This window comes from Erithacus rubecula (assembly GCF_903797595.1).
Source record: "Erithacus rubecula genome assembly, chromosome: 17".
NCBI classification, from domain to species: Eukaryota; Metazoa; Chordata; class Aves; order Passeriformes; family Muscicapidae; genus Erithacus; species Erithacus rubecula.
In genome coordinates, this window is record NC_136669.1 from 15008414 (window position 1) to 15035180 (window position 26767).

Below are 26767 nucleotides of genomic sequence, written 5' to 3' on the forward strand. Positions count from 1 at the left end.
GGGTTTGCAAACTTTGTTGTTGGAAAGCTTTTCATGCAATTGTTTTTGCTTTGCGCCGTTGCCTTCCTCATTGTACAGATGTGGGTGTGTATCACAGCCCACACCCTCTGCCTTTTGCCTCAGGACAGATTCGAAAATGAGCTGATCCGTCTCAGCAGTGTTTTTCCTAAGAATTCTCTTTTTAAAAACAACAACATGCAAACAAAAAATCTCCCTCGTTTTCCTGAAGTGAAGCTTGTGCCTGCAATCCCAGCAGTATATGGATCTTCAAGGATCTTCAAGGCACTTTCCCACTGCTCAGTGTAAGGTACAGCAGCATGGGAAGCTCTGCAGGCTGCTCACAGCTTCCCAGTGTAGAAGCACTGTCATTCATGGGGCTCAGGCTAGGACCAACCACACTGAAAAATGCTTTTCAAAAGGCAAAATATAACAGTTTACTGAACTTTGTCTCATTTGGAAGAGAAATTTTAAATGAAAACCAGAAAATGCCAGGCAAAGAGCTTTTGGTGTCCAGTTTTAGAGGCCTGTATTTTCTCTACCAATGGGTTTTTTAAATCTGTGAGACTTTTTTCTTCCTTTCACTGGAGTCTGAAATGACATAGAAAGCTAAAAATAGCAACAATGCCCAACCAAATCCTCCGTGTTTTTCAGTAAACTCTGATGCTAACTGATGCTGTCTTGAGCAGGTTTTGTTACTTTTCTGAGCAGGGCCTATTATTAGGGCTGTAAACATTCCAAATCAAGATGGTTTGGAAGCCACCAACCTGTTCTTGAATGTTTTTTCCTGTAGTTCATGCAGCACCTTGCACCTCTGAGCAGTGACACCTTGTAAGGACAGTGATGCTCTCGAGGTGGGGATGGGGGTGAGGAGCACCCAGGGCAGTGCTGCAGTATGATCTCAGCATGGTCCCCAAGCTGGGACTGTGACCTCCCTCACCATCTGCAGAGATGGGCTCTGGGACATTGGTCATAAGACCATCCTTAGTGGCTGGATATGCACCCCACAGCAGCCTGAGCTCTCCCAATTGTCCATCTTCTGGCCCATGCTGGGCTTTGCAGCAAAGGGCAGGCACAGAGCATACGTGGCCACCACTGGGCATCCTTCTGCCCAGTGCTTTCCCTTTAAGAGGGAACAAGACACAGAGGTTGTGTGTGCTGTGCAAGGAGCTGGGGCAGCCCAGGAGACCACTCTCCTGGGATCTCTGCATGGCACAGAGACATCTACCTAACAATTGAGAGAATACTTTCCATCCAAAGAATCCATCTCGTGGTCCCCTCTTCATTTGTGACACAAGGGAAAATGTGAAGCAGCCAAGATGCATGAATCACTGTCCCAAACAACATATAATGAACTCATAAAATCAAAGGCAGGGTTAGTTTCAACCCGTGCTGCCAGGGCTCCTTGGACATTGTCTGGAATGAATTTAAGTTGTTACAAAACTCTCTGTGTGTTTCTCTTTCCCCCAACCCCACAAACCGTCTTTCTCCTCTCCCTCTTCACACCATGTTTTCCTATGAGCTTCTTTCCCTTCCCTCCCTGCCACCTCTCCTCTCCTGCCTTCCTCCTCTCGCTGTTTACCCTGGTGCCTCCTTCCCAGCCCTTAGTCCCAGCCCTTCCTCTCAGTATCACTTCTTCCCCCAGCCATCTGGCTGCCAGCCACGTACCACCACACCTTTCAGAAAGACTCATTTTCAGGATAACTTCAGGCAAATCTCTTTAGTTTATTCAGCAAGGCCAATGCCAGCTGCTTGGTCTGACAGGACTTCACCAAGGGACTCCCTGGTCTCATCCCTCCCTGGGAGCTCAGCCCCAGATCATCAGCAGAGGCAGTGGAGGGATGACTTCCCCAGACACTCTGGAGGACTGGAGAAGTGTGGCCGCACGCGTTTGACCATATGCTCATACTTCTGCTACCTCACAGGAATTCACAGAGTCTCCTGAGCTGGAAGTGGCCCCCAGACATGGAGCCCAACTCCTGGCCTTGCACAGGTACACCCCAGCATTCCCACCATGTGGCTGAGAGCATTGTCTAAACACTCCTGGAGCTCTGGCAAGTTTTGGGGCTGTGATTTGCCTTCAATCCTACAGGCCTGCTCATGTGCCAGCACTCCAGAAGGGGACAGGGAATCAGGAGCTCCAATCCCACCACCACTTCAAAAACCAGAGACTTCTTTGTATCACTGCAGCTGCTGCTGCTTGCAATGAGCAAGCTCTGGAACCACACCAGCTACTCGAGGCAAGTTTGAGCAGCAACAGGCCCTGCTGCCCTGAGACCTGGGCTGGCATCTCTGTGCCGCAGCTCCTGGTCCCAGCTGCACAGAGATGGGCCTGGGGCCCCCAACCCTTGGGCAACAAGGCCCCCTGTACCATACCCAGCTAAGCAGCACAGGCACCGCCCAAGCTGCTTGAGGCTCTCTGGAATCCCAACCCAAACCTACCCAAACACTGAACTGGTTTGGAGCAAACACAACGTAAGCCAAACCTCAACGCCAGCCATGCCAGAGGCAGCCTAGCAAGCTGGTCCCGGCTCACGCAGGACAGCCTCCATCTGCCAGGCAGGTTTGTGGTTGGTGTCTCGCTGGGAACGCTCCTGGAGCACCAGGCACATGCTGTGCTCCGATTGCAACATCGTTCTGCAGCGGCCGCCCGCTCCTCCAACGCTGCGGTCGAGGTGTTATCTGCCAGCCGGAGGGCTCATTCCTCCGTGGCGAGAGCCCGGCTCCTCCCGATCCCGCGCGAGGCTTGGAGCAGGGAAACCGGAGCAGCCCGCAGAAGCGTCCCCAGCACGTGAAGATGCTGAGGTAGCTGATGAGGTTTATTAAAAGAGCCTCTTGTGCTAAAGATAAGCTTTGCTTCTGACTTCAGGTCCGTGAACAGCATTTGGAATAAAGCTCTTAAAATTCAGGTGAGACGTTTCCCAGGAGAAACCCTCACTGCATCCACATAATCCTGCTAGCAGAGATGCTGCTGGCAGGCAGCTGTGCATCCTCGAGAGGCCCCCATTGCCCAGAGAGCATCCCGAGGCTCCTGCCGTGGCACAAGGGGTGCAAGACACGCACAGCACAGCGTCCTCCCACTCGTTACAATTACAGCGTCCTTCCCCTGATGGCAAGAGGACAGAAGCAGCATCCTCCGACGGGAGCACACACTGCGGCCAGTGCTCGGTTCATGCCACCCGCTGCGGCGGCCGGAGCTCGTTCCCGGCGCAGCCCGAGCTGCGGGGGAACGGCTCCATCTCGCGGCCGCCGGGCCGGGCTCGCACCGCCGCTCCCGGGGGCTGGACGGTCCCGCGGCTGCTGCCACCGCACTCTCGGGGACGTCCCTTTGCCTGCCGTGGAGAAAGAACATACCGCTGCCATAGCGGGCGCTGCAGAGCAGGGGGACGCAGACACGGTGTAAGGCATGGGGGTGGCATCCTTGACCGGTCTGCACAAACAGCCGTGGCAGTCATGCAGGGATGGAATTAGTTAAAGAGGAACCAAAGCATCTTCAGGAAAGGACTAGGCATAGGCCTTGCAGCTCAGGAAGCTGATGAGAAAGAAGCACATATCAATTCCTGACCCCAGCTTCTTGCTGAATAGGGGGACCTGGGACACACTCATCACATTCAACAATGTCCAGGAATGTTTTCACAGTGAGCAAGGCCATGGAAGTGCTTCTGATATGGGCTAAAAGTAGCCACAGCAGGATAACAAAGAGCTAAAGATGTGCTAGAAGAGCAGGACCTGGAGTGCCTGCAGAACTGCCACCTCCTAGGGGCATGGAGCGTGTTTGAGGGCTGTGTTGCACATTGTTCCCAGCCCCTGCAGTATCTTTCACAGCATCCCCCAGTCAAAGACTGGGAATGGCAATGGCACCGAACATGGCCTCAGCACACTGCTGCAGGTTAGCCTTGCTAACCTTGCTAGCAGACTGCAGCCGCTTGGGCTGCCCCAGCTTGGCCTGGGGCTGTTAGCAGGAGCTCCAGCACTGTGCAATGTTCATGCTGGGGTGAACAGGGTCAGGGCAGGGCAATGTTCCCGTAATGTCACTGCAGTGGTTATTTGTGTTATATGGAATTATATGCTGGGTTTGTTGTTGGTATTGCACAGGATTCCTTTTCCCCAAGCCACACTCACTGCACACCTTACAACAAACAAGCCCTGTCTCCACCAGGGTGAACTGCCCCTACTGACCTTTCTGAACAGCAGAGAAAGCTGTTGTGGCCCAGAGCAGGGCTGTGGTCCCCAGGGGGGCCTGCTGCCATATCCCCACAGTGCTCAAACCCTGGACCCCAGGCTAGGCAGACAGCCCAGGATATCTCTGTTCCCCAGCAGTGCAGAGCAAGAGGAAGGACCCAAATGAACTGTGGATGCACTGGGCCTGCAGGAATGCTGGTGGTGAAGAGAGTTGGGGTGGAGGGAACAGACTCCCAAGGGCTGCTGAGCCTCAGGTGAGGGCCAAGCCACTGGTGTGGGAACATGGCAGGATGCCTTGGGTAAATCACACCCCACGAGGAGGGTGTCTGTACCTCCCTGCAAGGTCACATTTCAGTTCCTGGCAGCAGCTCCTGTGGCCTGCACTCCAGAAGATACCATGTGTGGGGACAGACTCTGAGCACAGGGTGAGAAGGTAGATGTGGCTGTCAGGAGACTGATAGTCCCAAAAGGGAGGCAGATAAGGTGTCCTTGGAAGATTAAGTAGCATAGAAAGAAGAGAAACAGGAGAATTATGGAGTCCTGAAGATTCCTTACAGAATCCTGAAGATGACCCAGTGGCTGAAATGGGATCCTCCTATTTTACTGCACTGGGAGAGGGGGCTGTGGAACCAGTCAAAGGAAGGAGTCCTCCCTTCTGACAGTAAACCTCTTCCTTCTCCAGTGAGGAGGTTAAAGAAGGACGTGGCGAGGCTATAGGCAGGGTCCCTTCCCTGCTTGAGCCTCCACCTAAAGGAGCCATTCCGACGCTCCGGGATGGGGCTGGGGCGGCCCACTGTGACCTGCTCTCCTTCCTCGGCGGGGCTGGGCACGGGATTACAGTCGGGCTCATGGGGCAAGTGAGCCAGCGGGTCGCGCCGGGCCCCGGCCACGCCGACACCGAGCACCCGGTCCCGGGGCCCTGCGCCCCTCCCTGCGCCGCGGGGCCGGCAGGGGGCGCGCGAGCGCCGCGCACCGACCGGGGGCGGCTCAAGGGCTCTGTCCGGGGTCTGTCCGGGGACTAGTGTCTGTCCGGGGACTAGTGTGTGTCCGGGGACTAGTGTCTGTCCGGGGTCTGTCCGAGGTCTCTCCGGCCTCCAGCGTCTGTCCGGGGTCCGTCCGGGGTCTGTCCGGGGCTGTCCGGGTCTGTCCGAGGTCTAGTGTCTGTCCGGAGTCTGTCCGGAGTCCAGTGTCTGTCCGGGGTCTATCTGGGGCCTGTCCAGGGCTGTCCGGGGTCCAGCGTCTGTCCGAGGCTGTCCAAGTCTGTCCGGAGTCCAGTGTCTGTCCAGGGTCCGGTGCTGGGTCCGAGCCGCTCTGTGGGCTCAGGGCACTGGCCAGGACAGCCCTCTGCAGGGCTTGGCTGGCTGTGAGCGTGCGCTGCAGGGGAAGGGAGGCAGAGGGGGCGAGGTACAGAGGGCAGAAGAGGGCATCAGCCTGAGGGACAAATGGCTCCAGGGGCACTTTAGAGCCCTTCCAACTCCTAAAACGGCTCCAACAGAGCTGGACAGGGACTTTGCAGTGATAGGACAAGGGGGAATGGCTTCCCACTGCCCGAGGGCAGGGTTAGATGGGATATTGGGAAGGAATTCTTCCCTGTGCGGGTGGTGAGGGCCTGGCACACGGTGCCCAGAAAAGCTGTGGTTGCCCATGCCTGAAAGTGCTCAAGGACAGGGTTGAATGAGCAATTCAACTTAGTGAAAGATATCCCTGCTGTGCAATTGGACTGGATGATCTTTTAAGGTCCCTCCGACCCATTGGACAATTCTGTATCTGCCCCAGCTGACTTGGTGCCGGCATTTTGCTCCAACAGCTTCTGGATGTCTGTGTCCTTTCAGCAATCCTTTATTGACTGGGAAGCCTGGCTGGCACCAAATACTGTACCTTCATGAGGCACAAGGAGCAGGAATGAATGCAGAATGGGAGTGTGCAATGGACAGAGCTTCCTGCAGACTGCAGGGTGACAAACTAAGTGTGCTTGTCCTCTCATCCTGCCAGTCCTGCCAGCTCTGCCCAGGAAGGCAGCAAACACTGGGTGATGTCAGCATGCTGAGGAACAGCAACAGGATCTCACAGTCTGATTCCTACCTCAGTGAGTGTTCCATCCCTGCTGATGTCTGTAGCACTGCCATTTGCCAAATTCAGATTCACATCTTTCTCACAGGCTCTCCATCCTACAAAGAGGGAACAGGGGAAACAGGGATTCAGGAAACAGCTTTGGCCCATCTCAACTGGGCTTTCACTGTGGACAGTAGTCACAAAACTTTTCTATACGATGGCCAGCATTTCTAACGTCATGATTGAGTGACAGGACGGTGAGGGTCCAATGGGTGTGAAAACAGCAGCACTGAGGTTGTACTGATGCAGCCCCCCAGCTTGGCACCACCCTGGGGCAGCCAGGCCAGGCTGGCTCAGTATCACAGCTCATGTTCATGGTTGTCCTTGTGTTTCCTGGCAAGGAAAATGCTTCCAGGTCAATCCCCTGCTTTGTGTTGCTTCAGGATCTTCTAACCATGCCCCATTTTGCCCTAGTGCCTTCATCATCCCAGCCTTTCCCTGGTGCCACACTGTCCTGACAACCCTGGGCCTTGCTCTGCCCCACAGTCTGATCTGATCCCACACAATGCAAACACTGGTCCTGCACTAGCCTCTCATCTGGGATCTACATCAGGGCTGCTTTTGTGGCTTCTGTCTTGACTGCCCAGCTCTCCAAATGCACAAATAAATGTCCCTGAGAGTGACTGAGGGGCTACAAGACACCTGTAGCATTGGACTTAGAGCCCTGATCTTCCCCTGCTTGTGCCCCAGGTCTCCTCTGTCGCCTCAACTGGTGGCTTCACTCTTGTTTATCCGCATCTCCACTGCTGAAACAGGAGGGGAAACGTGTTTACTGCAACAAGGCAGAGAGCAGCAAACAGCAATTCCCCTGGGGCTCACGGCCAGCTGGGGTCTGCTCCTTCAGTGAGCATCTGCCAGCCGGCTGGGAGAGCTGCTCCTGCAACCTGCTGCCCCAGAGCAACAGGATGTGGGTAACCGGGGCTCCCCCGGGAGCAGGGTGATGGTGGGTGGGGGCTTTGAACATAACGGGTGGGCACCGTGATGGCACCTTGCCCTTCTTTCCACCTCCGGTGCTGTCTTCAGTACTCACATCCATTGCAAGGGCAATTACAAGAGGATGTTCCCCAGGCCAAAGTGGCAGATGTGGGGGCCGCAGGGTTGTGAACACAGCCGCAGTGAGGGAGAGAATCCAGGTCTAGGTTTCCTGCTCTCCTCCACCGCTTCACACAAACTTGATTAAATTAGTTTCACCTTTTTCGTGCACCACTCGCAGGTGGCCTGGGGCTAGCGGGGCAGCCCCTCGGGGGCAGCTGTAATGGGTATGGAAGTGTCCCGCTTCTCTCCCTCCCTGCCCAAAAATCAGAGACCAGGGGCGACTCTGGTGCAGCCGCGCAAGAAAAGCTTCTGCTCACGGGATGGAGCGGAGACTCCAGCTTCCTCCATAAGAGGAGCTGCTCCCGCCTGGTAAATGCCTTATTTGCTTTGGGAAGCAGAGAGAGAATAACCAGCTGCCTTGGCTGCGGCGCCGCTGAGCCCTCGGCGCGGTGGGCTACGGCCCGCAGCCACCCGCACTCCGCGGGGATGGACCCTGTGTGGGCTGAGCGAGCTCCGGGGCGCGGCGGGGCTGGCCGGGCGGCAGGTGGGACCGCGGCCACCGGGACCCCTGCAGGGAGGGCTGCCCGCGGCGGGGCGGCCCCGCTTCCCGCCCGGCTCCGGCCCTGCCCGCTGGGCTGCCGGCGGGGCGGAGGGCGGAGGCAGGGCTGGCAGCGGCGGCGGGCGGCGCACACGCACACACCTCCCTGCATGTGATTAAATGGCTCGAAATCTGCTTCTGATTTCCTCGGGGAGGTGACTTTTCCCTTCTTTTCTAACCGGGATTTATTGGAGCCTTTTTACTCCGCGTCCAGGCGGCGGTCGGGGCTCAGTTTCTCCAATTCTCGCTTTTCTTTTCCTTTCTATTTTTTTAAAGTTTTTGGTTTTTTGTGTTTTTTTGGTTTTTTTTATTCCCTTTCCTCTCCTTTTCGCCCTCCCCTGCTGCCTCCCCCCCTCCCTCCCGCAGCCGAAGCAGCCGCGGGCGGTACGGTGGAGCGGGCGGGAGCGCGGCCGGCTGCGGGCACGGCGCTGGGACCCGCCCGCACCGCCGAGAGCAGCGCTCCCGCTTTCCACTATTTCGCCTTATTTCGTCCCCACGCACGATTCTCTGGAAATTTGTTATCGTTGCTTTTTTCCCCCCACCCTTTTCTTCACTTTTTTTCCTTTCTTCGTGCTGCGGCCAGCACCGGGAAGGAGCTACCCCTGCCCGCCGTCCGCCCCGCCGCGGCCCCAGCTCCTCTCGCCGCCGCTCCCGGACCTGTCGCCCAGACCGGCTCCGCTACCTGCCCGGTCGCGGTAAGCTGCGCTCCCAACTTCCCGGCGCTCCGGGCTCCCGCTCTCCTCCCCACCGCTCTCTCTCGTTGCCTTTTATTCCTCCCTCTCCCCCCGCACTCACCCTCCCTTTATTTCCCTTTCCATCCTTTCACCGTCGAGAACGGGACCTCCCCGCAGCGCGGCCGCCCGCCCGCCGCCGAGTCCCGCTCCCATCCCCGGGCAGCTCCGGCCGCCGCTCCGTGCTCTGGCCCGGCCCGGCCCGGCCCAGCCCGGCTCGCTGCCGCCGCCTCGCAGAGCCGGCTCGGGGTTCCTCGGCGCTGCGCGGAGCCCCGCGGTGTCGCAGCCCAGCGGAGCCCCGGCCCCGCTCAGCGCGGTGCGGTGCGGGCAGCGGCGGGAGCCCTGCCAGGCCGAGCCCGCGGTGCCAGCCCCGGCTGACCGGGCACGAGGCACGCACGTGGTGCCCTGCCCGCCGCTCCCACCGCGGCCTTTCTCCGCCTGGGAGGGCTCCGTCGGCACAAAGTCACCTGCGTGGGCGGCATCGCCCTTGTCACCACCCCAGGCTTGGGGTCCGTCACCGGTCCCTTCCTAGCGCAGCTGCACCGGGAGATTCCCCTGCAGGGTGGGCTCGGAGGGCCGGCTCTTTTTGGAAACGGCTCCCGTGGGATGTGTTCTGCTCCACTGCAGTTCTGCAGCCAGGCTGGGCAAGACCCTTGGCACCCCAAGCACCCGGCCCTTAAAGCCTCAGCTGGAGTGAGAGCTCTGGCCAGTGAACGTGTGAGTGGGCAGCTCCACGGGAAGAAGGGAAGCTGGGCTGCGTTTGATGGGTTTGCTTTTGCTTTCCTCTCTTGGAGCTGCTGAAACCTCATTTCCTCAAAACGCCATCCTACCCACAGCTTGCCTGGCCCACTGGAGAGTGGGTGGGTGGAAATACCTTTCTTGGGATGAGGACTAACTGGTGTGATGGGGACGTGGTGCTTGGCAGTCTGCTGTGTCGCCAAGTAGGGTGGGTGAGGAAGGAAGGCCCTGTGGGCAGGAGCACAAGTTCCTCTGGCAGCACAGTGGTCCTGCTGGCCTGATGTTCATCTGGGCAGCACTTGGGCACGAATACTCCTCTCTCAGGGAGCTCATTCCATGAATATATGGGATGTAAGCCACGCTGAGCAGCCCATCTCTATCCGTGCCATTTGTATTGGACCAGTAGCCAGGCTGAGACAATTCTGAGTGCAGACCTGGATGTACACACCCTGCATGCCTGGAAATGCCACAGATCCTTCTTCCCTGGCCAAGTTTTATGTTGCCTGTCTCTCAGAGCCAGGAGAGACTAGAGTTCTCTGTAACTAGTGGAGAGGGTGGTGGTTTCGGCCATGTGCTGGAGATACCCTCCAAGGTGTTTGGATGGATGGAGGGTAACTTTTTTTCTCTTTTTCTGCAATGTCCCATTTACAAAACAGAGGGAGCTGCTGTGCTGCTCTGACACCTGTTTGGAGCAGGCTGATGAGGGGACAGGAGATCCAACAGCTCAAGAGCAGGGTGGGCTGCAAGGGTCCCAACACCCCTTCCTCTTCTATCTGCGTGCAGAAGGAAGGTAGGGCCCTGCAGAAACGAGGGCAGGTGTAATGCCAGGCTGGGAAGGACCTGATGTGTCTGCAGGCTATGGAAGGGAGTAGCCTGGCCTAGGGATGTAGCTGAGTGCAGGACGTACAGCAGAAATGCAGGCTGCTGGGTGTGGAGGCTCAGGAGCATTTCCAGTGCTCTCTGAGCACCGGAGCAATGGTGACTTCAGTCTGGGTTGGACAGAATGGAGGTTCCACCTTGGCTGGCTGCTGGCATAGGTGTAACTCCAAGAGGGAGTTTCCCCAGCCCTGAAGAAGGAGGTGAGCATCAGTGCACACCTTGGAGGGTGTGCTGGGATGTTGTCAGCAGGGAAGCAGCCCACCATGTCGAGGGTCTTGCCTCCTGTTCCTCCTCCCTGGTTAGTCAGGCCCTGCTCCATAAGGAAGCAGTTATTTTGTGCCCCTTTGAGCCCCTCCCTGAGCCTGTGCAGGACACTTGCATTCAGTATGGAAACGCGACAGATTTTCCATATTCCGCTTTGCCCCATGATGTTTGAAAACGTACGTGACAGCTTCTTCCTAATGCTGCAGGCTTGGCTGGCACTCAAGCAATAAGAGACTGTGGGACACCAGAGGCATGAAATATCTACCAATAGCCAGAGAGGGGGTAAAAAAAAAATAGAGATGTCAAAGTGCAGTGTGTTTCCAGTCCGTTGTTGTGAGCCATCCTCTGCCCGATGTGAGAGATCTTTCAAAGCCAGCCAAATGTTGTCATTTCTGAATACCATTTTAAATATTCATCCAGACTGTTTTCAACATCTGTGCCCAGCATGTTGTGAAAATGCAATGAGGGATGTTATGGAAACCAGATCACTTTATTCTCATATGGAGTGGAAAGGGGTGGAAGCAATGAGGACTTCTGGACTCTGAGTCCCTTGCATCTTCTGGGAGTAGTGGGAAGAAAATCTTCTGTACCTTAAGGGATGCTGCTGAGACCACTCAGTAGAGCTAAGCACTGTGGTAGGAATGTGCAAAGGAGTTCAGGAGATTGTGGTGGAGTTGGAGTTGGGTAAAATAACTAACTGGTAAAGATGTAGTAGAGGTTAATAAATAGGTAGAAAAAAATCACAGAACACCCTGAGTTGGAAGGGACCCACAAGGACCATTCAGTCCAAATGCATCCAGGCAGTGCTTGCTCATCCTGCAAGGTCAAGGGCTCCAAATGTCTCCTTGAGTTGCTGTTGTATTGGGAACTTTAGGAGGAGATCTCCAGTTTGCACTAGCTGGGGGATGCAAGAGTGTTGCAGAAAAATGGATTCAGATCTGCATCATATGGGTGATACTGTGCTGAAGGCTTCTCTCCCCAGCGTAGAACCACCTCTACCCAGGGCCAGTGGTGAGCAGAGTGGGCTTGGGCGACCCAGCAGGACACTCATGCTGGGTGTTGGTCCCTCCCTCCTGTGGTCAGCATGGCTTCCAAGTTACTGAAACTGGTGGGCAGGGATGTGTCCGAGCATCCTGCATTTGACAGCTCCATGCACTTAGCTGAGTAGCCTGGGGACTGTTTGTTTTCTGGTGGATTTATTTTTATTCTTTTATTTTTTGGTTGTTTTTTGATAACCTTGGAAATCTGGGCTCCTTTGCTGCCTTTTGTAACATCAGGCTGCAACTAATTCAAGTCAGGCCAGATCCTGACCACAGGTATGCCAGTGTAAATTTGAATGGAGTTGCTTACGTCTTGGTTTGGCCTGATGTGAATGGAGTTACTTCGAGCTGATGCCAAAGCACTGAGGTCAGAATCTGGCCCATCCTTTCCTGTGTGCAGTGTAATTTGTATGCGTCTCCTGGCAGTGCTGGGGTATCATATGGCTTGTGTAATTCTGGCTCCAACCTGCCAAGAGTGCATTGCAATATCCATCACCTGCAGTGCCTGCTGCAGGAAGATGCTGCTGTGTAATTGCCCCCCTGAGCTGTGCATACAGGGGGCTGAGAGCCCGAGGGGCTGCATGGAATGGGCAGCCCTGCAGATGTGGGGCTGTAAGCACTCAGAAGCTTCTGATACTTAAATATCAGGAGAGATGAGGGAGCTTGTAAAGGAAAGTGAGGCATCTCCTCTGTGCCATTAGCCATGTCCCAAGTGGGCACCAGTTGCTCCATTAGCGGCTGGGAAGGCGATTAGCACTCCCAGCCACTCTGCATCCCTCCAGCCTCTCCCACCACATACTCCCTCTCTCTGGAAAGCTGAGCTGGACCAGTACCTTGGCTCCATGGAGTTTTTCCTTTCACTTTAAATACTTCTCAGTTATGTTTTTGTATCCCAGAAACACATGGAATGATTTATCCACGGCCAGAGCAGAGTTTGGGCCTGATTCTGTTTGTTGGGTGGAGGAATTAAGTTTCCCTGAGCTGGCATTGGCATGATGGAGAGGGACCTGGGTATCCAGGGACCCTAGCAGCCCCCCAGGATGGATCTTGTTCACGGGCTGGAGCAGAGCTGCAGTGTGCTGCTCCCACAGCATGTGTGGCAAGGGAGTGCAGATGCCCTCATTACAGCCATCACCTGCCCTCTAAGCCACATTTTTCCAGCAGCAGAGCACCACTCGTGCCTTCCCCTCCACTTTAATTAGAGAAGGCTGCTCCTGTGCTGCAAAGGTCCTAGGATCAAATCTGGTTAATAGCCTGCTTCCCTCCCTGCCCTGTGTTGTTCCACCTAATCCTGTAATTACTTCAATAGAGTTGCTGTGGCCCCAGTCTGCCAGGTGGTGATCCTGGACCTGCTGGAGGCACCAGCATCCACATTGTGGGAAGTTTGTTCTCCTTGCCCTGCCTTACCTGCTGCACTTGTCTCATCCATTGTAATTTGGGGAGCAAGCACCTACCTGATGGCTCAGTACTGGGAGACCTGAAGCTCCAGGCATGCATCTGCACCAGGCCTCCTGCCTGGAAAGATGATGGAAAAGGAGCCCACGGAGCGCTGGAGCATCACCCTGACAAGTCTCCCACAAAGCAGGGAAACACTGCGGGTCACTCTGGGAAGCGTGTGGTTGTAGAGAGAACGGGTGTGGAGGTGTTGGATGTGGAAGCTAATTTTTTTTTTTAAAGCACTTCTGAAGCGCTCCGGCAGCATGAGTTCCTTCCAAGCCGCACGGCTGTTAGCATTCCTGGAGTGGAGGAGTGAGGAAATCGCCCACCTCAAAAATGCAGCCGCTTCTGGGGAGGAGCTGGGAGGGTGGCCGCTTCCTCGGGAAGGGTGAGCCCCGCCGCCGCATTGCCCCGGGCCACGGCTGCTGCTGGGAGCTGGCAGCCACCCCAGCTCCTCGCTGAGGACACCTTCGGGATGCTGTCCCTGTGAAAGCAGCTCCAGCGCCTATATCCCTCCTCATGCAGGAACGTGCTGGGCTGGATTTGGCACCCAGAGGTCATCCAATTCTCTCTGCTTAATCAGCAGCGTCTCCATTTGATCTGAACCGGGAGCAGCAAGGATGGGAAGTGGGAGGGGGCGGGGTGGGGGTGGGGGTGGGGGGGCAGATGGGGACCAGGGAGAGAAATACCCACTCCCAGGCCTCTCTGGCAGCTTGCCGGCAGTCCCAGGGTCATGCTGAATATGCATAAAAGGGAGCAGATTGCAGCTTGCCCTCCTCTCCAATACGGAGGTGAGGCCCACGGAGACCACTGGCCCCAGCTCTCTTTCAGTGGGATAATGGGGTGAGCTGAGCACGGAGCGTGCGTGCCTGTGTGTGGTCCTGTGGATGATAATGATATCCACTCATCCTGCCTCTGCAGTGCTGCCGAGTGAGCGCTGGCTCCACCATGGCTGCTCCCTGGCAGCAGAGCCACCAAAACTTTGGCACTGAGCTTCAGAGGCTTATGCCTTAGAAAGACTGGCAGGAGGGACAAAGCTTCCCACTGGGGCAGGGAGGATGAGCAGGAGCTGCTCATGCCCCTGTGCATGCCTGCACCAGTGGCAGCCTGGTCCTGTCTCCTGGATCTGCTGCTCCAGTGCTCGTCACAGCTTGGCCTGTGGCCTCTCCCCTGGCAGAGATGCTGCTGCTGCCACTTTCCCCTGGACAAGGGTTTCCCCACATCTTTGTGTCTTACCAGACAGGAAATGAAAAGGCCTTTGCTTGAGCATGTTCCTACTCCTGTCACCTTGCTGCCACAACATAGAGGGGGTGAAGGAGGCTCTTTGCTGGCAAGGTTTAGTAGATGCCTTGTTCTATACATCCTGATTCTCCCTGGAGTGGATGGATGCAGCTGCTGAGGACCCCTGGGGATTTCTTCTCTCTCCTCCTGGTGCAGAGGTTATCCCTCTGGGTTGTCTTCCTACTAGTGCTGCCCTGTGGGTGTGGTGGGATGGGAAGTGATGGCTGCAGCATCTGACTCTGCCCTCTGTGGGATGAGCAGTTGGAGGGGACAGCGAAGGAAAGAGGACTGGCAGCACCACAGGGCCAAAGGTGCTGTGCTGGCTTCTGCAAGTACATGCTTGGCTGGGTCTTTCTGGTTGTTGCAAGGGGTCCATCAAGCACCTTGCAGCTCCTTTTCTGGGTGAAAATACAGGAGCAGGGCTCTGCCAGTGGGCTGGCAGCAGCTTGTGCCCACTGTGTGCTGCTCAGAACCAGGCAGGGGCTGGGGATCCTCCTGTCAGAATTGTGCTGGGGGATTAACCAGCCACGGCCTTTGCTCAACAAGCAGATGCAGGGATCTGGCAGCAGCCATAGCTTCATCTCCTGCCCAGGAGGCAGCTGCCTGCAGTGGGGGATGCTCTTCACTCTCTGGTGCTACCGGCACAGCACCTCCTGTGCTGTGGTAACTGCTACGTCCCAGCAGTCTCTAATCTTGCAGCCACACTCCTCAAGTAGTGGGTTCTCAATGCTCTGGGCACTCCAGGGACAGTATCCTTTGTCTTGCTGGCAGCCAAGCCACCAGGGCACGGGCTGTGTGTCCCCAAAAGGCTCTGTGGCATTGTGGTAAAGCTGGAACTGTGCTGCTGGGGTGATGCAGGGACTGCCAAGGGAGCTGCCAATTTTTCACATCTCTCCTTCCATCAGCACAGGGTTAAGCAGTGAGGAAACAGCATGGAAGTGGCAGGAACAGGCTTTGCCTTGGGGGAGATGTTAGGCACAGGCTGTGGCTGCTGGGCTGACTGTGGCTGGGCAGGGAGGAGCTTCCCTTCATTAGTGGTTTGGCTGCCTGTAGAGGCCGTTTTCTTCCACAGTCATGGCTCCTTTTTCTTTGCAAAATGGAAAAACAAACCAAAGAAAAGGTCCCGGATCATTGAAATGGGCTGTTCCCTGGAGCCTCCTTTGGCGAGAGTAGACAGCTGGACAGGCAAGAGTGGCACTGGGGCTGTAGGTGGGGGCTGTAGCTGGGGATATTGGGCTGGGGCATGCAGAGCTTCATTCCTCAGAGAGAAACACAAGTCATCCTGTAAAGATTTACTAGTGGGGAGGGGATGATCAGGGGATCCCCTCCTCCTGCCTGGTCATGCCATTAGGCTGGATGAGGCTGGACAACCTGGAGCACAACCCATGGGATGGCAGGGCTGATGCCACTCACCCATCCAGGAGGCTCAGGGGTCTGCTATGGCAAGAGTGGGACATGGCCAATCTGCATTGTGTGGGAGGTCCTTCATGCATTCAGAGCCAGCAGGAGGGAATGTGACCTCCAGACCTCTTCCATTCTTCAAGCCAATAACTCAGATGAGCCACATCCCCTGGGAGCCACTAAGCTCTCTGGCCCTGTGCTGCAGCTGCTGGGAGAGGAGCCAGCCAGGTCCTGCATTTGGTCCTGGCCTCTCCCCCAATCAACAAACACACCAGACCCTGACCTGGATTTCTTGGGTGTGAGGCCAGAATAACTTCCTTTGCTACTGAGTAGTGTGGCAGAGGAATCTGGAGGGGATTCAGCCCCTGGCTTGGAGAAGCCACTTTGCCCATGGCCAGCAAAGAAGTGGTGTGTTCAGGAGCTCCAGGTCTTCATCCCAATGAGCTCCTGCCTCTTGCACAATGTACCTTCAAGGTGTTTTTTCTGCTGTCTGTTTCTCCTGCTCTGTCAGGAGGTGTTTTGTGCCACAAGTGCATAATTTGGGGTTTGCAGCTCCTGTTGCACCTGGAAGATTTCCCCTAAGTCTTCCCCACCACTAGCTCTTGTCAGCCATGCAGTGACAGGGTCTCTGAACTGTGTGTGACAGCCAGAGCTGCTGGCAGGCCAGAACATTCCTGTCATGATGGGGCAATTTGTTAGAGGCCAGGGAAGGGCTGTACCCCAATTTCAACCTCTTCCATCCAAAGCTCAGGCCATCTTCCCATTTCTATAGTATTTCAGTCCTGCTGATGAGCAGTGAGGGATTGGTGTGGATGAAGCAACACAAAGTAATTGGCTCCCTGCCCTGCTCCCAGGATACTGCATCAGTGGGGTGGGAAGACAGATACAGGTGGTGAATCAGACATGGGCGAGTTTCCCATCCCTTACCAGCTCTGCCTGGGTGGTGCTGTGGCCGTGACACTGCTGGTGCCACTCACTCTTGTTGTTCTTCCTCCAGGGAGGAGCCACTTCCCTGTCCCCAGAAGGATGGAGGTGCTGCAGCTCCTGCGCCTGCTCCTCACCACTGCCATGCTGGACCTGTCCCAGACAGCGAACCCCTTTGTGGCCCAGCAGACCCCCCCAGACCCTTGCTACGATGAGAGCGGTGCTCCTCGACGCTGCATCCCTGAGTTTGTCAATGCTGCCTTTGGGAAGGAGGTTCAAGCCTCCAGCACATGCGGGAAGCCTCCGACACGGCACTGCAATGCCTCGGACCCCCGCCGAGCCCACCCGCCCTCCTACCTGACCGACCTCAACACTGCCTCCAACATGACCTGCTGGCGCTCCGAGACCCTCCACCACTCACCACAGAACGTCACCCTCACCCTCTCCCTTGGCAAGAAGTTTGAAGTGGTCTACGTCAGCCTCCAGTTCTGCTCACCCCGGCCTGAGTCCACTGCCATCCTCAAGTCCATGGACTATGGCAAGACCTGGGTGCCCTACCAGTACTACTCCTCCCAGTGCCGCAAGATCTATGGCAAGCCCAGCAAAGCCACGGTCACCAAGCAGAATGAGCAGGAGGCCCTGTGCACCGACGGCCTCACCGACCTCTACCCGCTCACCGGGGGGCTCATTGCCTTCAGCACTCTCGACGGGCGACCCTCGGCGCAGGACTTCGACAGCAGCCCTGTGCTGCAGGACTGGGTGACGGCCACCGACATCCGCGTGATCTTCAGCCGCCCACACCTCTTCCGCGAGCTGGGCGGCCGCGACGCTGCCGACGAGGAGGGGGGCACGGGCTCCAGCCCCTACTACTACGCCGTGGGGGAGCTGCAGGTGGGCGGGCGCTGCAAGTGCAACGGGCACGCGGCGCGCTGCGTTAAGGACAAGGAGCAGAAGCTGGTGTGCGACTGCAAGCACAACACGGAGGGACCCGAGTGTGACCGCTGCAAGCCCTTCCACTACGACCGGCCCTGGCAGCGGGCTAGCGCCCGCGAGGCCAACGAATGTCTGGGTAAGGCATTTTTAAATGGCTTTCTTTTCTGGGGCTGAAATGCTAAAAGAGGTCATGAGGGTAGGAAGTGATGAGTGCTGAGCCAAGTCTCCAGAGATGCTTGGGAGCATCTCCTGTGCTGAGGGATTGACCATCTACACTGTCTCGGCTGCAGGTGTCCTGTAAGAGATGCAGTGGTTCCACCATGAGCCAAAGCGCCAAAACCCTCCCAAAAATCACTGGTGTCTTCCAGCCAGTCAGCAGACCTCAATGTGGGATGCCTGTCTGGGATTGTTTCCCTTGGGCAGCAAACCAGCTGTCCGTGGGCTGGATGGGCAATTGCAGCAGTTCCCTGTGAGATGTGCTTAAGGACAGGGAGCAGGCAGAAAAACCTGGCAGAGGTTGAGGTTCCCAATTCAAAATTTCATCCTTCATGTTCAGTCCATGTGGTGGTTTCAACTTGTCTGTCCTTGCTGAGGTTTCCCTAAGTTAAAAATATTGTCACTAAAATGAAACATTTCCAAAACATCAAACTGGTATTAGTTGGTTGTCCTGCTCATTATTTGTCATGGGATTTTGGTGGAGACTTTTGCTTTTTGTGCTGGTTTGGGATGGGGCTAGGGGATGCCAGAGCCCTGTGTCTGAGAGAGGGAGGAACAGCCTTTCACTCTGCCTGGACAGGAGCCCAGGTCTCAGGGGCGGCAGGAGGATGGAGACAAGGGAAAGCTGTACCATTAATCAGCCTCTGAAAGGCTCAGTGGATGTGCCAGAGGTCAGCAGGACTTGTTAGTATTTGTGATCGATGTCTTGTTGAGAACCCAGCCGTCTGCTTCAATATATACACGTTACAGCAGATTTCTTCTAAGAATGGCTAAAAAGGCAGTGGATTCAAAGCAAGTGCTGGAGCTGATGCTTTAAGCCACCTCATGCCCTTGGGAATGTGTCAGCCCTTGTGTTTTTCCACTTGTTTCAGAAAGATGAGTTTTGGAGTTCAGAAGAAGCCCTCCACTTTGCACTCTCCCAGGGCTGCTGCAGGTCAGGCAGGGGAGGTCTCCAGCAGGTGTGTGAGCCCATGGAAACTCCCAGGACACAAGGAGGACCTCACCCCACTCGCTGCCCCCACTCTGCACCTGCCTCACTGCCGCGTTCTGCACATGATAGCAGCTTTACTCTGCTGGCAAAAAAGGGGTTAAACCAGAGGAGGCTCATTTTTGAGTAGCATCTGCAGGTTTTCTGTCCATCTCGTCCAGGGCGGGGTGAGGGTCCCTTGCTCTGAGCATCCTGCCCCCCAGCTGCGTCACCATTTTGGCAGATGGAGCTGAAAAGATAAACGAGGGAGGGAAGGGGAGGCGGGGCCGCAGCGCCATCCCTTCAAGCCCCCCCGACAGCCCCTTACACAAAGACCCTTCCCCGAGCTGCGTGTGAAAGTAGTTTTTTCCTGTTGATTCGCTCCCCTTCTTTCTCCCTTTCCCCTCTCGGGCTTTGTGCCCTCTCTGAAGGGACCTGAAAGAGCTTCTCCATCACCCGCCTTCGAAGGGTTTAGCGGCTGAAAGCTGGATTAGCTCCCCGAGCCTTCCCCTCTGTGCCTTTCAACAATGACATCTCCCCAGCCAGCACGAACAGACGCAGCAATTAGCACCAATTAAAAGGAGAGGCTGCCCGGGAAGTTCCCTTTGCTCAGCCTGGGGGCTGCGGGGTTTCGGACTCTGTCCTGTGGTCAGGCAGCAGTAATGCTGCTCGTGCTGGTGGATGTCAGGCGTGGCTGGGGAGTGGGGAGGAAGAGGAAGAGAGTGGGTGGAGGCAGGAGCTTGGCAGCTCAGTGACAGCCCAGGGACAGGGTGAGGGGGGATCTCAGCGCCCCGAGAGGGGGTGAGAATGGACCCGTGGGGGTGGTACCGCTTCAGGTATTGGGATATATCAGCTCTTGGCTCAATGCTCCTCAGTGCTCTTCATGGGGGTTTGTCTCAGTCCAGTGCATGGGAGGCTCTGCCTGCTCCAGCACGGGGAAAAACTGATGTCCTACAGCATGGCACGATGCTGGGACATCCATCCATGCAGCTGGAGGTGAGGACATATTTGTTGTTTCACCAGAATTTTTGCCTCTGGAAAATGCCCAGGTGAAACGGCTAAGTACTGCCTGAGGTCTGATCACTGGCCCAGGGCACAATCCCACCACGGCTGCCATAGGGTAACTGTGGCGTTCCTGGGGACATCACTGTGCTGCAGTGTTGAGGGGGTCAGCGTGAGTTTGGCAGACAGGGAGGTTTGGGGCTGTTGCAGCCAGGACAGTGACAGTGGATTTGCCAAGCTGCTGGCTTGGCAGGAGGGCACGGTGCCAGCTTTGTGCCGCAGGGTGCATGGCCCCATGCTTGGTTGGAGACCATGGTCCACAGACACGGGGGGCTCTCCTGACATACCACAGGGGCTGCGTGTCCCACAGGGAGCTTGCTCTGTCAGTATTGGGATGTTCTGCCATGGCAAGAGGGACGTGTCCCCACTCATGTATCCCCCAATTTTTAGCCTGGGACAAACTGTGTGAAGGACAATCTCAGCAGAGGGGCTGGATTGCCAAAACCCTCCATCTTTATCTCTCCAAACTTCCACCTCCTCCTCCCCATCACTGCTGCCGGTTCAGCCTGCACCCACGAGCTGCTGGGGCAGCCCCCTCGGCAGCTCGGCCCCCAAACACCCGGCCCGGGGAAGGAGGGGAAGCGGATTAGCACGAGGCAGCCACTGGAAGTAATTGATGCACTCGCTGGTGATGCGGGAGCCCTTGTTCCCTTTGTGGCCGCCGCGGCAGGAGCGCTCTCCGGAGCACCGGGATAATGCACAGGGCTCGCTTTGATCCAGGGCCTCGGCGGGGAAGGGGCGGCTCTCCCCTGGGAAAACCTCGCATGCTGCTCTGGAGGTGTAGTGATCCAGCCGGGATGTCGGTGCCTGAAAACACCAATCCCCGGAGCGGTGGTGGGATTTGGAGGATCACATGTAATTCCCTTGTGCCCTGTGCCCCTTCCTCTACATTTTTCCCTTCCCTTGGGAGTTCCTTGACAGAGTTCTCTGCACCTGCTCCCCAGTAGGCGTGGTGGAAACCAGTGAGTTCCCAGCAGCACCGACCATGGTACTTTCCTGGGGAGAGCAGGGGAAAGGCGATGGCTTTGGGAGATGGGCAAGAGGACAGCACAGCCCTGCCACCCCTGCCCGGACACCCCACCTGCCCCCCGGGTGCAGTACTGCAGCAGATCTGGGGTGCAGGGGAAGGCAGCCACCCCGGCAGAGGAGATTCACACTTGTCTGAGTATCCTGAGTCCTGCTCCTCCCAGGATGGGGCTGGATGGAGTGCCTCAGCCTTGTCCTTGGCAGCCCCTTGGGGAGGGTTCTCTTTTGCTTCTCCTCCTGCCTCTTGGCAGTGGCAGAGTGAGCCCTTCTCTCCCAACACCTTTCCCAGGGTGGAGGGACAGTGTGGATGAGAGGAAAGGTGCTGTTCTGGTCTTGGCCACCGTGGAAGTGAGAGGTGCAGCCTCATCCTGCCCTGTATCCCAGCCGGGCTCTGCTCCAGCCAAAGCAGGGGTGTAGCTCAAATCTGCTGCGGGTTGGCAGCAGCAGCCGGTCTAGGGTTTCGCTGATCCAGCTGCCTTCCCTAATTATTCCCAGGGAACTTGTAGGGGCGGTGAGCCTCCCTCCTGCCCTGCGGGCTCCCCTGCCTGCACCACTGTGTGCCTCAGTGCACGGTGCTGCCGGTCCCGGGCCAGGGGCTCTGTCCCAAAGCCCCTCGTGCTGTCATTCCAGGCTCCTACATCTGCAGCAGCCTGCAGGAGGAGAGATTTTGGGGTGGCCACGGCTTAGAAAGGGGTTCAAACACCATCAAAAGGGAGACAAAAGGTTGCTCCATTGCAAGGTGTCAACATTTAATTAGTCTATTATTGCAAATTATTAGATCTTGTGATTGTTTAATTGATCATATGATTGTTTAATTGGGCATACTGTACAATGGCAGAAGTGAGCTACCAGGTAATTAGCCCCAAACTGTGCAATTAAATTCTTATTAATACCCCAAACAGCAGGGAACATTCAAGCCTTTAATTAGTGATTAACAGGAGACAGACAGAGCTTACAACTGCCTCAGTACTGAGGAACAGTGAGAGTATTTAGCTGGGTAAGAGGGGGACCTGTCTGCTCCGATTAGCTCCGGATGGCTGCGCCAGGGGGTGAGGGGACTGTGGTACATGCTGCTGTGACCCTGTCCCTGAGTGGGGACAGCCAGCCTAGCCAGGTCTCCCTGTTGGTTCTGGAATCCCAGCCTGGAAGTTACTGACACTGGCCGAGGGCGGGCAGCACCACTGCCTGAAGGCAAGGGGATGATGCTGGGCTGCCAGGGGAGGTTTCTCCCCCAAGCCCAGCTCCTGGGAGGATCAGAGGGCCTGCAGCCTGTTCCGAGGGAAAGGTGGCTCTGGGGTAGATCAGGATGTGCCAGGGTCAATGATGCCTGGAAAAGGCCCCACCAGTTACTCTCTCACCAATTAAACTGGAGGCACAGAGGGACCTGCGCCAAGGGCAGCGAATCATTTACCCAACTGTTCTCCTCCACTGCCCATCACCTCTGGGCTGCCAGCTCCTCTCCTTCCCCAGAGGATGCTGGGGCATTCCCAGAGGGACACAGAACTTTTGGGATGACCCCACTTGCCTTTCAGTGCTGCAAGGGGCAAACAAGGCCCCTCTCCTCCCCAAAACTGCTCTTTTGCCACAGTTCTGTAGCAAAAACCACCTTGTCTTGTCCCTGTCCCATTATCTGGAGAGTGTAAGAGCACCCTGGCTGTCAGGATACTTCACTGTATCGCTTTAAGCTCTGGCAAAGCCTGTTTGAATGTCACCATCCGCAGTTCAACAGCATCCTATGCTACCTGGGGCCTTGGGCAGTATTTGCTGCTTTCCTTCCACACACCACAACCCAGAATTTGCCTTAAAAATCCCTGTTTTCCACTGTCACCAGGCAAAAAGAAAATAGCTCAAAAGGAACAAGCCTCTGAAGGTACCTACAGCCACACCGGGTGTTATTTTGATGCCTGCCATGTGATTTCCCACTAATCTCATAACTCAGGGGAGCTCTGGGGGCAGCCGAGGTTTGGGCGTGCTGGCACTAACCTTCTGCTCAACTCAAGCCTCAGAAAAACTCTTTTTCTCGGTGGGGTTTGCTGTGTGTCCCCGCAGCGTGCCCGTGGCAGCGTTTGATCTGTGCGGGTGGAGCTCCCCCGGCGCTGCTGGCTGTGGTGAGGCAGCTTCACACGGCCAGGCCAGGCCCAGGCAGTTAAATCTGGCCCGACACGTTAATGAATTTCACAGTACGCCTGGAAAAGCTCTCACCCAACCTCAATTTACCAGCGCAGGGAGGGGGCCAGGGCTGGGGGAGCAGGGCGCCACGTTTTGCCAAAGGAAATCTTGTTCCCATTATCTTTTTGCGAGAGTGTTAAGGCTGGAATGGGCAGTGCTTTGCCTTTTTATCTCGCACACGTGGAGTTGGCCAGGAGGGCTGTGTGCTTCCCAGGGCTAATTTATGTGTGCATGCAGGGGTGTGCAGATGTTTCTGTGCACATCTGTGTGTGCCTGCCTGTGGGCATGTGTAGGGCTCTGGGGGTATTTTGGTGCACGTCTCTGCGCACACATGTTCACATGTGCATGCACACACAGGGATGTGAGCACACAGGGGCTGCTGTGTGGATTTCTCTGTGTGGCTCATGCACACAGGATATAAATATACATAAATATAAAGAGCTGAGGGCTCGGTTGAAGGGGAGGGCTGTCACACAGCCTGGCATGAGGTGGGTGGTCCTGCTGGAAGGCCGGGTGGGCTCAATCACCAGAGCCAGCTGTTAGGGAAGGGGAAGGGGCAGGGGGACAGTGGGGCTGCAAATGCCCAGCTGGCACTGCCAAACCCCCCAGCTGCAGCCCTCCATCCCACACTTGCTTGCCTTCAGTCGAGTGGTGCCAGTTACTACATGTGTCCTTTCTCCTGTGCCCTGACCTCATGGCACCGGCCCTGCAGCGTGGTGGATGCTGCACATCTGGATGGTACATTGGGACGACCTGTGCTGTGTCCACCCCAGCCCCAGTACAGCCCCCCACTGCAGCGGGGGACGCCAGGGCGGCTCCAGCCCACCCATGAGGGTTTCACCTTCAGCCCTCCTCCTCATCCTCTCCCCTTCCCTCGCAGCCTGCAACTGCAACCTGCACGCGCGGCGCTGCCGCTTCAACATGGAGCTGTTCAAGCTGTCGGGGCGCAAGAGCGGCGGCGTGTGCCTCAACTGCCGGCACAACACGGCGGGCAGGCACTGCCACTACTGCAAGGAGGGCTTCTACCGCGACCTCAGCAAGGCCATCACGGACCGCAAGGCCTGCAAAGGTGAGCCGGGCATCTCGCTGGCAGCACGTGCTGACAGAGCCTCTCTCGGTCTCCTTGCTCTCCCTTCCCCTCCTTGGGATGTCCTGCTCACTTTGGCCAGCACCCCGATCCCAAGGGCTCCCCAAGGCAGGGATAGCACTTTGAGCCCAGCATCAAGTTGAGGGGGAGGAGGATTGCAGGTTGTGGGGAGCCTGGGATGGTTCTGGTGTGCAGTTACTATCTCCATTGGTCAGTGTTTGGAGAGATGCTGGGGAGGTGCTGAAGCAGACGTGACTAAATGTGCTGGTAACCTTTCTCTGATATGGATGTTGTCTGGGATTTAAACATGCTTGGAGTGTGGGTTCCCTGCTCTGGAGAGCTGGGAATGCTGGTGGCAGTCACATCTCCCAGGTGGGCTGTGGAGCCACATCCCACATCGTGTTTTTCAGCTATGGGATGGCTCTTGGGACCTGCTTTTGGGGAGATGCTGAGTACTGTGGCTCCTGGTAACTGGCTTTGAGCTGGCCAGGAGCCACATTGGCTCCAAGCCATCAAACTGCAGCTGGACCTCTCAAGGTCCCTAATCTGTGCCAAACATCATAGGACCTGTACCTCTCCTTTCCCTCCTCTTAACTCCTGGCCAAGCCTGTCTGGTTCTTCTTCCCTCTCACTGCTCAGCCTGTCTGTAGAGCCTTTTCAAAACAATAGTTTCACCAAAGAATTTGAGATAAGAAAACACCCCGCCTGTCCCCAACGACTGTTGAGATCCAGACTGGAACATCAGATAGGCAGGAAGTCAGCCATGACTGTTTAGAGGGCGAGAATTCATCCCTGATCCCTGTTTTTCCCTGTCTTTGATTGTGAGTCCCTCCTGGAAGGGAGCACAGTGTCCCTCTCAGATCTCTCTCCAGTGCCTTTTGCAGTCATGTGAGCACTAGGCCCCTTCACTGCTGCAAGAACACGATGCTTGTGTGTTTATGTAGGGCCTACAGGAATTAGTGGATCTGGTTTTGGACCACTGACATTGGCTGTGGGTCCAAATTGAAAGATTTGACTTTTGGGGTTCCCCTGTCAGGTGCATTAGTGCTGCTGGAGGTCTGGCTTGTTCAGGTTGGGATGTAATAAAGAAAATCCCTCCATTGCCTGTGCCGTGCCAGTGGTCTCTCCTCATCCTTGCTACTGCCCGGAATGCTTGAGAGAATGGAGTGAAGGGAGGAACTTCCTGCATTTGCACAGTGTCACAGTGGGAGCAGGGCTGAGGAGGAGCCCTGAGCTAATCATTTTCATCAACCCAAGTAGCTGACTTGACACGTCCCCCTCACAGCCTGTGTTCCCATGGACACCAAGCTGTTCCCACCCATGGCCTTGGTTGAGCATGCCCCAGCTGTGACTGTGGCATGGCAGCCCCTGGCACCGCACCCTTGATGAAGACTGTGCCAGGTGGCAGCTAGGTTGCAAGCTGTGCCAGGTGCCAGCATCCTTGGGGTGGCACTGGGAGACACTGGGAGAGAGGAAGAGGAGGAGACAGGACAAGGCATGCATCCTGATGGTCTATGGCACAGCATCCCAGTGTCCTGTTCCCAGGAGGGGTCCTGGCACTGCTGAGGCCAGGGATGGGTGGCAGCAGCTCCCAGCTCCCGGCTCCTGCTGCAGCACACCAAGCTGGGGCAACTGCTGCAAAATTCTCTTTTCCATGAGGATTCAGTCAGGTCCTGAGGGCTGGCAGGCAACCCCAGCTCTCCCAACACTTGAGAGGCACCAGGGTGGCTGCACTGCCTCCACCTCACCCTCATCTCCTGCAGGCAGCACCTTGCCTCCCAGCCCTGCCCAAAGAACTGTTGGATACCAGGAAAGGTTCTTCCCCAGATAGTGCTGGCACTGCCCAGGCTCCCCAGGGAATGGGCACAGCCCCGAGGCTGCCAGAGCTCCAGGAGTGTCTGGACACCAGGGATTTACAGGGTAGGATTGTTGGGGTGTCTGTGCAGGGGTTGGATTCAATTATCATATTTGGTCCCTTCTAGCTTGGGATATTCTGTAATTCTATAACCAGCTCCTTCTACTTTTGCTCCGAAACTGATACAATTCCAAGCAAAGTGGATGCCCTTACCAAAGAGCAATAATAGAAAAAATGCCAAAACCTAATAAAGCAAGCTTGATTTGGCTGGGACTAGGGAGGATTACTGAATATAGCATGGATTTGTGGGAGCAGGGCTGCTGCAAGTTGCAGTGTTTCCTACCTGGCTGTGGCTCAAGTCCTCTCCTTGCATGGCCAAGGTTAGGGGAGGCAGAGCAGGCCTAGCTGCTCCCATCTGTCTGTGCCCACCATTTGCCAGTAATTGTGCAGCATTACAGTGATGGAAAGTATCTCTGATCCAAGGTGGCTTTTCTGGAGAGGATGGGATGTGCAAAGCATCCCAGGATGCCCAGGAGTTGATGGGATGGGCTGAGCACAGATGCTGCAGCCCAGGGGAAGTGGCAGCCAGTGATGCCTGGGCTGCAGAGGGGTGGGACAGGTCTTTCCTTGCAGACAAACCTCTGTCCCTGTGCCAAGCTGCAGGCAAGGCTCTGCCAGTCTGGGTGGGGGATGCTGCTTCCCAAGGGCTGTCAGGTTTGCCCTGTGGTTTGGCAGTGCTGCAAAGCTCAGCTGAGCCAGGTGAACATGTGCACGGGGCTGAACCCTGCCATGGGGCATATGTTGTGGAGGATCTGGCAGCTACAGTAGTACCC

General features: G+C 56.2%; 1 protein-coding gene across 1 annotated transcript in view; it reads left to right on the plus strand.

Annotated features, from left to right (window-relative positions):
• The first annotated feature begins 7733 nt into the window (after positions 1-7733).
• Positions 7734-26767, plus strand: part of NTN3 (netrin 3) — a 29674-nt gene continuing 10640 nt past the window's right edge. Inside the window, exons 1-3 of the mRNA XM_079321084.1 lie at positions 7734-8619; positions 16693-17688; positions 23873-24061. Coding sequence (XP_079177210.1) covers positions 16722-17688; positions 23873-24061 — 1156 coding nt within the window. The 5' untranslated portion in view covers positions 7734-8619; positions 16693-16721. The remainder of the gene's footprint in view (positions 8620-16692; positions 17689-23872; positions 24062-26767) is intronic.